Below are 15,594 nucleotides of genomic sequence, written 5' to 3'. Positions count from 1 at the left end.
CACCGCTCCCGGGAGCCCTAATACCTTCATCGCAGCGGTGGTGTCTTCAATCACCACAACCCGTGGGTGGCGTCACGAACTAACATCCCAAATCAAACCACCGCGGCCCTGGCCGTGGACTACCTCACCCAAATTCCCGCGTGTAGCGCCAACTCCCTTGCAGAGCGACGTGACCCCCGGGTCCGTGAGAGGTTCGAACCACCACCTGCAGTATAAGCACAGATCCGAGCAGCTCGGCGGTCGCAACCGAGCCCGCGGGGCGATACACATCGACCTCTTCTGGCGTCACCAACAGGATCCAACCAGTCCACTTACCTGTGGAAGTGCGCCTTCAGATCATCGCCAGCGGCGTCCTGCTGAAAAATTTGAGAATCCGCCATCTTGGGAGCGAAAAGTTCCCGCCCGAGCCGTCTTCCCTGAACAAAAAGGGCACGAAGGTGAAGCCCCGCCCCCCGAGAGCGGAGCGGAGCAAAAAGCAAGCAAAGTGCTTGGGAAACACCAAGGGGGCGGCGGGTGAAGATCCAGCCTCATGTGACTAAGGAGATAAAGGGCAGGGACGCCAGGACTCTGCTACCCGTCTGGTTACTGAATAAGCAAGTAACAACATGTCCACCCCGTCTGAGAAGCCCGAATTCCCGGAGCCCGCGCCCGGAATAGCGGCGTGGGTGGAAGCCCGGACGACTCTTATGTGTTGCCGCCTACAAGTGCAGGTGAGGTACCTAATGGAGCAGTGGGCAACCGAGATGGGGGAGATAGCTTCGGCTGTGCGGGTGCGCGAGATGGAGGCGAATTTGGAGGAGCGGGTGGGCGACCCACGCCCCTATGTCCTGGAGGGATCGGTCGCTGCGGCTGAGGGACCCGGCCTGCCCCCGCTTTCCCTGTCGCCTCCTCCACAGCCTGTTCCAGCTGCGGCTGCCCTCCCGCTTGGTCCGCCGTCCCCGACACCGGCGGTGGAACCCGTCCCAACTGCCCATGAGGACCCGCCTGTAGACACGGCTCACAGACAGCCGTATGCCCGGCCCACACTCACCCCTTTACCCTAGAAGGTGCCCGTCCCGGACGTGATCCCGCCAGTCCCAGAGAAGGCGACGCCCAGAGAGACCCCGGCCCCGGCAGTCCGCCCGGCCGAGGGGGAGAGCGCTGCCCGGAAGAAGGCCCAGAAGGTGAGGCAGGCCGTTCCCGGGTCTCGGGCCACGGCTGAGGTCCCGCGGGGAGGCCGCTGCGAGGCAGTAGAGCTGGCCACGACGCAGCGGGGTTCCCCCGAGGGTGACGGTCGTGGCCGCCACCGGGGAACTCTAACTAGGCCAGACCCCCACCCGTAGACACCCTGGGCACGCAGACGCCCCTGTATTGGGAGCGGTGGCCAAACCAACTGGGCCGGGAGATCGAGGCCTGTGAGAAGAGGAAAGCAGAGATCCTTGCCCGCACAATCCGGGAGAAGGACAACCTGCGGAGATTTACCTATCGGGTGCGGGGCCCGACCTTCCAAGGCCAAGTCCGCCGGTTTGACCCCCAGCGTGGATGTTGGTCTACTAGGCATTGCTCCCACCTAGCCAGAATCCTACTCCACACTAATGAGAGGAAACACCCCGAAACAGCTGTCTGTGGATGGATAACTGGCCTTGGTATTTCCCTTGTCATATCTTTAAACTTGTCAAAAAGTTGGATATTGACTAAAAGGGCCACTTAATATGGTGGTTATGGTGGTCTCCTAAAAAGAGCCACCCCTTGGCTGGGCCATTCCCAGAGGGATATCTGGCTGGTTTCTGTGTTGAGACTCCTAACAAACGCTCCACGGACTTTTTTGATTTGCATATTTCCCAGGGGGCAATGTACCTAGGATTTCACTATCTTGAGCGCCCTCGCTGGCTGCCGGCAGTGTTTTCTCTGGCTGGTCTCCCCAAGATCAGTGATTATTTTGTCTTGTGAGAAGAGGAAAGCAGAGATCCTTGCCCGCACAATCCGGGAGAAGGACAACCTGCGGAGAGCTACCTATCGGGTGCGGGGCCCGACCTTCCAAGGCCAAGTCCACCAGTTTGACCCCCAGCATGGATGGGGGTTCATCTTCGAACCAGGCCTGGAGGCCGAAGTGTTTGTTTCCCGACGGGACGTCAACTCCCACCTCCCGTTGGGTTATCCGGATCGGGATCTGCTTCCAGGGGACCTGGTGACCTACACCCGGCATTGCGGGGAGAGGGGCTGGTTTGCCCTCAGTGTTAAAAGGAGGGTGCGCCAGGGTGTCCCGGAGCACTCCCAGTCCCCTCCCCCGCCGTACAGCCTTGGAGTGACCGTTCAGGCTGAGTACGAAGAAGATGAGGATCAAGAGTAAAGGCAGCGGAACCCGGTTGCCAAAGTGACACAGTTCCCATTGGGACCCTGACTGCGCGTCCCCGTTGGGACTTTTGTTGCCCCTGTTTCACAAAGACATGGCCGAGAACTTGCAGGCCACCCAAAAACTTTTGGGTTTGTAAATAATACCCCTCCCCTTTAACCGGCCGTCCGGTTTCACTGCCTCCGGAGAGGCAGACTGGAGGATGGGCCTGCGGGAAGCTGTTGGCCGAGGCCCGCCACCACTACAACCGGTGGCCATCCTCCGAGTCAGGGGTCCCCTGGACGTGGGGCCTCTGAAAGGACTGTAAAACCTGCACCCGTCCCGTTAAACACCTGGGCCCATTCCTGGACTGGGGAAAAGGGGTGCTGCCCACTTCTTAGGGGCAGCATCAAGGTCTAGGTTGTTTGGGTGGGTGACTGAGGACCCGTTTCCCGTGTTATTAAAAATGTTATCGTAACGTTCAAGTATGTGCCTCCCGTATGGGAAGATCCAAAACATGCTGAAACTTTGTACAAATGTTATTATACTTGTATTATGTTCAGTTTTTATCTTTCAGCGCAACAAAAATAAACCGGTGATGGACAGGCAGCCCGCGGACGGTCTGCATTAAACCGAGGGGGAATGTGACGCCCCGGACTAGTCGGGTCGTCCCAGGTAGTCACACACACCACCACACCCCCTCCTGGTTAGGTAACACCAGTCAAACTAAAAGCCTTGTCACCACCCTCAAGGTTTGATGTCCACACCAGGGGGGGCGGAACCAGGCAGTTGGCTCCGCCCACCGAGGAGTTCACAGGCCTGGAGGCGGGAAAGACACTAGTTCAGACAGAAGTTCTAGAGTAGAGTAGAAGAAGTAGCCTTGACAGTGAAGGAGGGAGGACGAGCTCAAGGGCAGACCTGTGACCAGGCCTGCCAAGAGTCTACTCAGGTGGCTGGGTCGGAGCCCAATCACCTTTGGCAAGGAGGCAGACGGTGGTGGCCGCCTGCAGGAGACCGGGAAGACGACCGGTGGAACCGTAAGGAACCGGGACAGGGTAGTGGACTTTAGGACCTATCCCACACAAGTCCCGTTAGAAGACAACAGCCCAACCATACAGGGTAAAGCCACCGCCAAGGCATAGAGACCCAAAGGGCCAGCGTCTGCGGGCAAACGGGCTCCTACGGCATATACAAGTCGGGGAGCGGACTACCGGTGCCTAGGCATAGGAGTCAAATATTTACACACAGAGGTGCAGGAAAAAGGCGGAAACCACCAACCTATTCTGGGAGAAGCTGCACCCGGCTGCGGGCCCCGTTCGTCACTCCGTTTGGTTTACCGGAGACTCCAGTGTCTTGTGTCAGAGTGAGTACACCAGTGCCATCAGGCACCGCACCGCACTGCACCGCAACACTTCACCCTGCACCCCGGCCCTCGCCAACCGGGTCCCAGGACCAACACCCCATACCCAGGTAGGGGTTAACACCTAGCTGCGCTATCACACCGCTCCCGGGAGCCCTCATACCTTCATCGCAGTGGTGGTGTCTTCAATCACCACAACCCGTGGGTGGCGTCACGAACTAACATCCCAAATCAAACCACCGCGGCCCCGGCCGTGGACTACCTCACCCAAATCCCCGCGTGTAGCGCCAACTTCCTTGCAGAGCGACGTGACCCCCGGGTCCGTGAGAGGCTCGAGCCACCACCTGCAGTACGAGCACGGATCCGAGCGGCTCAGAGGTCGCAGCCGAGCCCGCGGGGCGGTACACTTGCAGAAAGCCCCCGGCTGCATTAACCCTCCATCCCACAGAGAGCCCCCAGCCACATCAACCCCCCCACCCGCAGAGAGCCCTTGGCAGCACCATTAACCCCCCACCCCACAGAGAGCCCCCGGAAGCACCATCAAGCCCCCCACCCCACAGAGGGCCCCCGACATAAAGCCTCCTTATCCACCGAAAAAAAATAAACAATTTCTGTTTTTCATACTGAGCACAGTAACCGCGCTCTGTGCAGGAGATATTGTTACTCGGCGCTTTCCTCGGAAAAGAGAAAAGAGCGTCTACAAATTTTGAACTGCAGGATGCAATGGCGTCGCTTTGTGCCTCGGGAAATCAGAACACGCCCCTAACACGTGATGGAAATTACGTCATACCCATAAGGAGCCCGTACATTCTAGCATCTACCCTGGTTGGGTTGTGGCGAAATCCTCATGGCTAGAAGATCCTTGGGCGTGGCCGGTTTGGTTTGTGGGCGTGGCGATATTTCCTCCTCTCCACCATAATCATCATGTGGTGTCCTTTTGTGTGCGGATTTAGACTTGATTGCATCTCCCTGATTGTGGAGGAGCATTTATCTGACCCGTTAATATAAAATGGTTCAAGGTTTATGTGACCGGTGATATAAGGATCGTGTGTGATCCTGGATGCGTCATCTGCTCTGTCTTTGATATCTTTCCTATGGCATTTACCCAAGATTTTGAAATAAGATGTTTCTTTTATTTTTTGTGGGATTGCTGAATTTCTTCTCCTTATCTATTTGGACTATGCCTCACTGGTGAGCGGCTGATTTCTGCCTCCGTGCAGCCCTAGTCTCCCAAATGTATGAGAGAACCCTCCCAAATGTATGAGAGAGAACCCTCCTAAATGTATGAGAGAGAACCCTCCTAAATGTATGAGAGAACCCTCCCAAATGTATGAGAGAGAGCCCTCCCAAATGTATGAGAGAACCCTCCCAAATGTATGAGAGAGGGCCCTCCCAAATGTATGAGAGAACCCTCCCAAATGTATGAGAGAGGGCATTCCCTAATGTATGAGAGAGGACCCTCCCAAATGTATGAGAGCCCTCCCAAATATATGAGAGCGAGCTCTCCCAAATGTATGAGAGAGAACCCTCCCAAATGTATGAGAGACCCCCCAAATGTATGAGAGAAACCTCCCAAATGTATGAGAGAGAACCCTCCCAAATGTATGAGAGAGAACCCTCCTAAATGTATGAGAGAACCCTCCCAAATGTATGAGAGAGAGCCCTCCCAAATGTATGAGAGAACCCTCCCAAATGTATGAGAGAGGGCATTCCCTAATGTATGAGAGAGGACCCTCCCAAATGTATGAGAGCCCTCCCAAATATATGAGAGCGAGCTCTCCCAAATGTATGAGAGCGAGCTCTCCCAAATGTATGAGAGCGAGCTCTCCCAAATGTATGAGAGAGAGCCCTCCCAAATGTATGAGAGAGAACCCCCCCAAATGTATGAGAGACCCCCCAAATGTATGAGAGAAACCTCCCAAATGTATGAGAGAGGACCCTCCCAAATGTATGAGAGAGAAACCTCCCAAATGTATGAGAGAGGACCCTCCCAAATGTATGAGAGGAACCTCCCAAATGTATCAGAGAACCCTACCAAATGTATGAGAGAGGGCCCTCCCAAATGTATGAGAGAGAACCCTACCAAATGTATGAGAGCGAACCCTCCTAAATGTATGAGAGGACCCTCACAAATGTATGAGAGAGAACTCTACTAAATGTATGAGAGCGAACCCTCCCAAATGTATGAGAAAGAGCCCTCCCAAATGTATCAGAGAACCCTACCAAATGTATGAGAGAGGGCCCTCCCAAATGTATGAGAGAGAACCCTACCAAATGTATGAGAGCGAACCCTCCTAAATGTATGAGAGGACCCTCACAAATGTATGAGAGAGAACTCTACTAAATGTATGAGAGCGAACCCTCCCAAATGTATGAGAGAGGACCATCCCAAATGTATGAGAGAGAACCCTCCCAAATGTATGAGAGAGCTCTCCCAAATGTATGAGAGCTTGCACTCCCAAATGTATGAGAGAGGTCCTTCCCAAATGTATGAGAGAACGCTCCTAAATGTATGAGAGAGGGCCCTCCCAAATGTATGAGAGCCCTCCCAAATGTATGAGAGAGGGCATTCCCAAATGTATGAGAGCCCTCCCAAATGTATGAGAGAGAACCCTCCAAAATGTATGAGAGAGAGCCTGAAACAGCAATATTGGAATTTTGGAATACAAATGTGGCTGAAATAGATTGCCTGCACCATGCCTCATTTGCAGGGCTCCTAACTTGCCTAAATATCAGAAATTCCCCCACAAGTGACCCCATTTTGGAAACTCAACCCCTCAAGGAATTCATCTAGGGGTGTGTTGAGCATTTTCAAACCATAGATGCTCTCAAGAACTTTTTAAAATGTGGATGTGAAAATGATAGTTATGCTTTTTTCAGCTAAAATGTTATTTTATCCCAAAATTTGTAATTTTGACAATGGATAATAGGAGATAACAGATCCCATAACTTGTTTTCATAATTTCTCCTGAACACAGAGATGCCCCTTACATGGTCAAAAACTAAAGTTTGAGCACATGGCGGCGCTCGGAAAAGAAACCAGCGCTATTTGATTTTTAAAATGCAAGTTTAGACACTTGTAGAGCCCCTGAAAATGTAGAAACCCCCACATGTGGCCCCCATTTAGAAAAATAAACCCTATAATGAACTCATCTGTTTCTGTTGTATTTTGTAACCCACAAACTACACAGAATTTTATTAGATCGGGTAATGAAAATTGATTTTCTTCTAAAAACAAAAAAGTGTTTTCTTCTAAAATTTTACTTTAGCCTCAAAATTTTAATTCACACAAAGGATAATGAGAGAAAATGGACAGGAGAATTTATTAAACAATTTTTTACCAGATGTGGCAGTGCCCCATATGTGGCGAAACACTACTGTGTGAGCACACGGCGGGGATCAGATGAGAAGAAACATGACTTGGTATTTAGAGCACAGAATCCGTTATAGATTGTGGTCTCCAGTACCTCCAGAGGGGCCAGATCAGCCGAAACCCCAAAAGTGACCCCATTGCAGACGTTGCACCTCTCAGTGATTTAATCTCTGGCTACAGCGACTATTTTGTAGCATTCACGCCACGCTCTTTTCATAGAGAATTAACTATGCCAGCTTAGGCTACTTTCACACATCAGTTTTTTGGCATCAGGCACAATCCGGCGTGTGCCTGATGTAACGGATTCGGCGCAGAATATGCAAAAATGGATGGGCCGGATCCTTTTTTTTTTACGGATCCGGTATACTGGATCCGTCAAAATACGGATACGACGCATCCGTTTTTGCATCCGGTTTTTTATCGGATCCTGTTTTTTTACAATAAATTGGAGCATGTTCAGTTTAAAGAAAACGTATCCGGCGGCCGCATCCGTTTTTTGTCGCATTACGCCGGATCTGGCGTCCATAGGCTTCCATTGTAAATCATGCAGTATCGCGCCGTATCTGGCGCGATGCAGGCTTTTTTTCAGAGACAAAAAATGTTACAAGAGACGTTCTATCCGGCCGCCGCATTAGCCAATTATGCCGGATCCAGCAAAAGCCGGATGCAGCGCAATGCCATCCAGCACAATCCGGCGCTAATACAAATCAATGGGGATAAAATGGATCCAGCGCCGGATCCGTTTTATCCGTTTTTTCCCGATTGTGCCTGATGGAAAAAAACTAATGTGTGAAAGTAGCCTTAGTGCCCATACATTGTGCCCCCATATATTGTAGCACTCTCATACATTGTGCCCCCATATATTGTAGTACTCACATACATTGTGCCCCCATATATTGTAGTGCCCCCATACATTGTGCTTCCATATATTGTAGTGCCCCATACATTGTGCCCCTATATATTGTAGCGCCTACATACATTGTGCCTCCATATATTGTCGCGCCCCCATAAATTTTGTCTCCATATATTGTAGTGTCCCCATACATTGCAGCGGCCCCATATATTGTAGTGCTTCCATACACAGTGCCCCCATATATTGTAGCGCCCCAATACATTGTGCCCCGATATATTGTAGCAACCCCATATATTGTAGAGCTTCATATATTGTAGCAACCCCATACATTGTGCCTCCATATATTGTAGTAGCCCCATATACTGAAGCACCCCCATGTTGTAGCGCTTCCATACATAGTGCCCCATATATTGTAGCACCCCCATACATTATTTCTCATATATTGTAACACCTCATACACAGTGCCTCATATATTGTAGTGCCCCCATAAATTGTGCCCTGATATATTGTAGTGCCCCCATATATTGTAGCGCACCATAAATTGTGCCCTCATATACTGTAGCAGCTCCATATATTGTAGCGCTTCCATACATTGTGCCCCATATATTGTTTTCTATATTTTGTAGCGCCCCATACACAGTGCCCCATATATTGTAGCGCACCTATATATTATAGCACCCCCATACATAGTGCCCCCATATATTGCAGAGCCCTCATACATTGTGCCCAGCGTCTGGAGACATGCACCCTGTAAATTACGTGCCCTCTCCTCAGTACAGTAATGCCACACACAGGGCCACTTATTGCGGTTTAGGCACAGGAGGCTCCAATGGAGGTGGGGAGCATTTAGATTTGGGAGCGCAGACGTCACTGGATTTTATTTGGGGGATTGGAGACATTGCTTTTCCAGAGTCTTTGTTCTACCAGTAACATGGGACACCCGATATTTCCAGTAACAGATGACAGACCTGAGTGGGGGCTGGGATTGTGTGGGATAAGATAGGGGTTTTAGTGGTAACATTTTGGGGTACAGAACATTTTTTGATTGCTTTTCGTATAAGGCTAGGGTCACATTCTTGTCTTCTACACTGAGCACTTACATCGGGGTTTCCATGTAAATCCCCCAAAAATGTGATTGAGACAGAACCAACCATTCACTCTGAGGCAGAGGAGACTCTGTGGACTCGGTTAGGCGTCTGTTTCTCTGGTGTCCATCATTTTACACGTGCACGGAGCTGTAGTCATTCACATTTGTGCGCAAAAAATATGCCTAATATACATAGTTACTTAGGTTGGAAAAAGACCTAGGTCCATCTAGTTCAACCTTCCTCCACCAGTTCTACATAGTTACATAGTTACTTAGGTTGAAAAAAGACCTAATATGATGGGACATCTGCGGAACCGAGACCAGACGGGGTCCACAGTGTCTCCATCTGCCTCATTATAGTCAGTGGATCCAAAGGGGATTTGCCTCAATCATGGTATTTTTCGGGTGTTTACACTGAAACCCTAATGTAAGTGCTCAGCGGAGAGCACAGGATAAATGTCAGCCGAGCCTTATTCAATTTTTGGGAGGTAGAATGAAGAATTAGGCAGCAGTGCAGGAATAGTTCTTTTTATTGATGCGCGGCTCGGTGTTAGTGATAGGACGGATTTATTCTGCGGATCGGAGCGATTACACCGATACCAGATTTATAGTTTATTATGTTCTGCTTCTGTCACAGTAAAATGCTATTTCACAATAAATATTTTTTTTCCGTCGCAATATTCTGAGTTTTAATTTTTTTTCATTTTTTTGTGCGTGATGAGTGGGAGATGTTTTGGGGGCGTTTTTGTTCACTTTTATTCAGATTTTTCAGATAAATGAAGAAAAAAAATCAGCAATTCACTTTTTTTTATATATATATATATATATATATATTTTGTGCGGTAAAAGTGATAAGATGGATTTATTTTTCAGGGCAGACATATTACTTTTTTCTGCTTTTCTACTTTTACACACTAAAATCTAGATTTTACAAAACTGTATGTTTTTGCGTCACCAGATTCACTGGCACTTTTTTTCTCTCGGCATTTTTTCTCTGAATGAGCCGTATTGGGGCTTGTTTATTGCGGGACAGTTTGACGTTTACATTTCTACCATTTTTTTTTACATATAACTTTTTAATCACTTTTTAGTGTTTCAGTCTGATGGAAAAATGTCATTTTTGATCTGTTTATGATTTTTTTTTACAGCATTCGCCACCTGATACAAATAACCTGAGATTTTTACACATTGGGTCGTGTCGGACGCGATATCAATTATGTGAACGTTTCTTTATTTTAAAAGCTGCATTTTTAATGGTGAAACAAGTTTTTGTGATTTTTCTGCCTTTTTACACAATTGTTTACTTTCTCTCTTAGCCCCACTGTGGGATATGATTTTTTTTTTTGTTTGATCACTGGTCTCAGCACTGCTGTACTCGTTGCTTATAGCGTGATCTTACAGGCCACCGTACCCTGGGGTCATCAAATAACCTCAGGGTACCGTAACAAAGGGGGAAGAGGGATTTTTAACCACTTACAGTGGGGAAAATAAGTATTTGATCCTCTGCCAATTTTGCAAGTTTTCCCCCCTACAAAGAATGGAGAGATCTGTTATTTTTATAGTAGGTAACTTCACCTGTGCCAAAATAAAAAAATCCTGAAAATCCCATTGTCTGATTTATAAATTATTAATTTGCATTTTATTGCATGAAATATTTGATACAATAGAAAAACAGAACTTAATATTTGGTAGAAACCTTGTATGGGGGCGCTACAATATATGGGGACACAATGTATGTAGATGCTACAATATATGGAAGCACAATGTATGGGGGCACTACAATATATCGGGGCACAATGTATGTGGGTACTATAATATATGGGGGCACAAATATCTCAGTGTCTTAACTTGTTTGTGACGAAACCGTCCTCTCTTCTAGAACCCGTCACCTTTCCTTCCATCCAGTGAGGCCGGCCTCTCTCTATAGTCAGGTTCACTATGTTTCGATTTCGACCCTCGCCGGAATTTTTTGGAGAGTATGATAACTGTACATTTCTGGATAGGTTATTGTATAAGCGATAAGAAAAACAATGTTTCCATTTGCCCTGACTCATACGGATACCCATATTGGATTTCACAAAATGGCTGACTTGACATCAATTTTCCTTTATATATATCAGCTTGTAAATAATATAAACATACTTAATTTTAATAAACATACATTTTCAGGGCATAGAAATGCAAGGGTATCTAAATAAATACTCTAGATTCAACTAAAAATTATTGTTGTTTATTTATTTGGTATTATTACTTGTTATACAAGTTGTGGTCCATGAACAATATACAGTATAATGTTTTTAATTTTTTGAGCACCCGAGAATTTTTACATATCACCACCATCACTGTCATCATCACTTTCATACAGGATCTGGGTGTCCTCGAGTGCCAGGTCTGGAAGCAGCGGTAAGGCTCTGATGTTAGTAAGTCGCTTGCTTTCGGACAACAGTGAGTTGTATCCTGCCCACACAGGAATATTGCTCGATGCTTTCTGTTATTGTTGCATTCTTGAAACAACAGTAGCAACAACTCATCCAAATTGCGATAGTTGGTTGGAACCTGACTACTACAGCAATCCAGCTGGAGGACTTTTCTTTTCAGAAGCCCCATGCACCATTTGAACCTCGACCCGGGGAGGTGAAAGGCTGTTGGGTTCTGGTTCGAAGGACCAAGTCGTTAGAGAAATTATTTCTTGAGGCACAAATTCATCTGAAGCAAGCGGGTTTTATTCTTGCAGCAAGAGACAAGGCGATGTCTTATATTACAGTACAATAGACACTCAGGCATACCTGTCCATTTCTTATTAGTGAAAATCTATGTGTGAACGCAGCTTTTTCGGAATGTAATAATTGGAATAAGGCAATTACTAATTGGAGCAAGGAATTTAATAATTGGAACAGGCGCATGTGTTTACATATCCGTTATCTAAGGCACAGGTCTGCAGATATCATACATTTCTACAAATTCAAAGACGTAATTTACATTCTTGCTCATCTCTATCCGAAGTTCTAAGCATAAACATTCAAAATACATTTTGTTACAAATTTTAACTCTTGATGTTCCTAAAAGTCTCTTGATCTGAACCCAAACACCTATGGGGAATTGTGAAGAGACAATTGAGCTTCACTCTCTATCCGGCATCCAGGCTCTAAAAGAGCTCGTTCTTCAAGGGAAAAAAGATGGACGTTGTAATGCTGCCAACTTGTTCATTCCAGGCCTTAGTGCTGTCCTTAAAAATCATGGAGGCCATCCAAAATAGTGCATGTAGTAGTTTTGATGTGGGATGTACGCTTTTTATTTTTGCATTACTTAATTTGAGCAAAACTAAAGTTTCTGTAATTAAAGTTATAATATTAACTTTACTTTCAGGTTATTAGTTATAAAAAATGTTTTGTGAAATTGTTCTTACGTTAAGTGAGATATTAATTAAAATTTTACCTATCAAAGGGGGTGTACTCATTTAATCTTAGCACTGTTTATCAAATCTATAAAATATAGAACATAATTATAATTTCTTTACTGTATGGCTAACAAGACGGGATTTATGTACAAAATATTTTCCCCATTCTGAACATGAGTTTCTCCTGTGTGACTTTTAATGTGTCTCATAAGACTTGAGTTATCTGTAAAGCATTTCCCACAGTGTGAACATGAATACGGCTTCTCCCCTGTGTGAATTTTCTTGTGTCTCACAAGACTTGATTTCTCTGTAAAGCATTTCTCACATTCTGAACATGAATATAGCTTTTCTCCTGTGTGAATTCTCTTATGCTTCATAAGACTTGATTTATTTATAAAAGATTTCTCACATTCTGAACATGAATACGGCCTCTCTCCTGTGTGAATTCTCTCGTGTGTCATAAGACTTGATTTATGTATAAAAGAATTCCCACATTCTGAACAAGAATATGGCTTCTCTCCAGTGTGACTTCGTTTGTGTGTCTCAAGACTTGATTTCTCTATAAAGCATTTCTCACATTCTGAACATGAATACAGATTTTCACCTGTGTGAAGTCTCATATGCCTCATAAGACTTGATTTTTTTATAAAAGATTTCCCACATTCTGAACATGAATATGGCTTCTCTCCAGTGTGAATTTTCTCATGTGTCACAAGACCTGATTTATTTCTAAAGGATTTCCCACATTCTGAACATGTATACGGCCTCTCTCCAGTGTGACTTCGCTTGTGTGCCACAAGACTTGATTTATCTGTAAAACATTTCTCACATTCTGAACATGAATATGGCTTTTCTCCTGTGTGAATTCTCTGATGTGTAAGAAGATTATATTTATTTTGAAAGCACCTTCCACATACCAAACATGAAAATAATTTCTCCCCTGTGTGAGTTCTTTGATGTTTATTAAGATGTGATTTATTTCTAAAACATTTCCCACATTCTGAACATGAATACCGCTTCTCCCCTGTATGAATTCTCTGATGTCTAATAAGGCTCACTTTATCTGTAAAGCACTTTCCACATAGTGAACATGAAAATGGCTTTTCTCCCGTGTGAATTCTTTCATGTAAAACCAAGTTTTGTTTATCTGTAAAGCATTTTCCACACACTGAACATAAATGTGGCTTGTCTCCAGTGTGAATTTTCTGATGTCTAGCAAGATTTGATTTAAATAAAAAAGATTTCCCACATTCTGAACATGAGTATGGCCTCTCTCCTTTGTGACTTATCTCATGTCTCACAAGATTTGCTTTAACTGTAAAGTATTTCTCACAGTGTGAACATGAATACGGTTTCTCACCTGTGTGAATTTTTTGATGTTTAACAAGATTTGATTTTTCACTAAAGCATTTCCCACATTCTGAACATAAATATGTCTTCTCTCCTGTATGAATTTTCTGATGTCTAGTAAGAGTCCCTTTATCTGTGAAGGATTTCCCACATAGTGAACACAAAAATGGCTTTTCTCCTGTGTGAATTCTCTGATGTCTAACAAATTTGGAATTATTTGTAAAGCATTTCCCACATTCTGAACATGAATACGGCTTCTCTCCTGTGTGACTTCTCTCGTGTGTCACAAGACTTGATTTATCTGTAAAGCATTTTTCACATTCTGAACATGAATATGGCCTATCTCCTGTGTGAATTCTCTCATGTGTAATAAGACCTGATTTACTTCTAAAACATTTCCCACAGTCTGAACATGAATACGGCCTCTCTCCTGTGTGACTTCGCTTGTGTGTCACAAGATTTGATTTTCTTCTAAAGCATTTCTCACATTCTGAACATGAATACGGTTTTTCTCCTGTGTGAATTCTTTGATGGGTAAGAAGATTATATTTATTTTGAAAGCCCCTTCCACACTGCAAACATGAAAATAGTTTCTCCCCTGTGTGAATTGTTTGATGTTTATTAAGATGTGATTTATTTCCAAAACATTTCCCACATTCTGAACATGAATATGGCTTCTCTCCTGTATGAATTCTTTCATGTCTAGCGAGAGTCCCTTTATCTGTGAAAGATTTCCCACATGGTGAACATAAAAACGGCTTTTCTCCTGTGTGAATTCTCTCATGTCTAACAAATCTTGAATAATCTGTAAAGCATTTCCTACATGCTGAACAGAAGTATGACTTCTCTCCTTTGTGCTTTCTTTGTGTTACAAAAATTGAGCTTTTAGTAAGTTGCTTGTCACACTGAAATCTTGTCTCCACTTTATCACCTGGAATTGTGATATCAATCTGAGATTGCTCAGGAGAGGGTTCCTCATGAGTAGGGGGGCTATATGAAGTATCATGAAGTCGAGGATGTAAATGAAGGGTAATGAGGTTTTTTCCATTAGAAGGTTTCCTCATATCTTCTTTTTTACAAATTATTGACAAATTGTTATTCTCACAAGGATTTCCTGTAAGGTTGAAAAATAGATTGAATGTGATTTCTTTCTACAACACAATTAATTTCTACATTTAGATAGAATAGACAAAAAAATGGTCTACTACAGTCTGGCAATCCAAATGCTGCCGGGGAGAATAAAGTTCATTTTCTCCCCACTGCATTTTTGCCGGCAATGGGCAGGTGAGAAACGAAGATTAACCTCATATTGTATATGTACCCCACCCTGGTATATGCCCTTATCCTGCTTTATACTGGCATCCTGCTATATACCCCCATCCTGCTATATACTGCCATCCTGCTATATACCCCCATCCTGCTATATACTGCCATCCTGCTATATACTCCCCATCCTGATATATGCCCTTATCCTGCTATATACCTCGATCCATCCTGCTACATGGCGCCATCCTGCTATATACCCCGAGCCATCCTGCTACATGGCGCCATCCTGCTACATGGCGCCATCCTGCTACATGGCGCCATCCTGCTACATGGCGCCATCCTGCTACATGGCGCCATCCTGCTACATGGCCCCATCCTGCTACATGGCCCCATCCTGCTACATGGCATGTATCCTGTATCACACAAAAAATAAACGTTTATACTCACCTTTCCTCGCTTCATGCAGCATCGCTCCTCCCCCTGTCTGTGGCGGCAGCAGCACTGATGACCTGTGCGGAGCCGTCACCGTTCCCCTGCAGCATTGCTCGTCCTGCTGTCTGACGGTCAGCTGACCTGTGTGACTAGCGGTGCGCACAG

General features: G+C 45.7%; 1 protein-coding gene across 1 annotated transcript in view; it reads right to left on the bottom strand.

Annotated features, from left to right (window-relative positions):
- LOC142264476 (uncharacterized) overlaps positions 1-15,594 on the bottom strand; it is a 157,848-nt gene that overhangs the window by 111,969 nt on the left and 30,285 nt on the right. Inside the window, exons 9-11 of the mRNA XM_075332252.1 lie at positions 12,502-14,845; positions 11,964-11,989; positions 11,771-11,847 (exon numbers count right to left, since the gene is read on the bottom strand). Coding sequence (XP_075188367.1) covers positions 11,771-11,847; positions 11,964-11,989; positions 12,502-14,845 — 2,447 coding nt within the window. The remainder of the gene's footprint in view (positions 1-11,770; positions 11,848-11,963; positions 11,990-12,501; positions 14,846-15,594) is intronic.

Source organism: Anomaloglossus baeobatrachus, chromosome 1 (genome assembly GCF_048569485.1).
Source record: "Anomaloglossus baeobatrachus isolate aAnoBae1 chromosome 1, aAnoBae1.hap1, whole genome shotgun sequence".
Classification (NCBI taxonomy): Eukaryota; Metazoa; Chordata; class Amphibia; order Anura; family Aromobatidae; genus Anomaloglossus; species Anomaloglossus baeobatrachus.
Note: the sequence above shows the minus strand (reverse complement) of the source record. Positions and strands in the feature narration are given on the sequence as shown.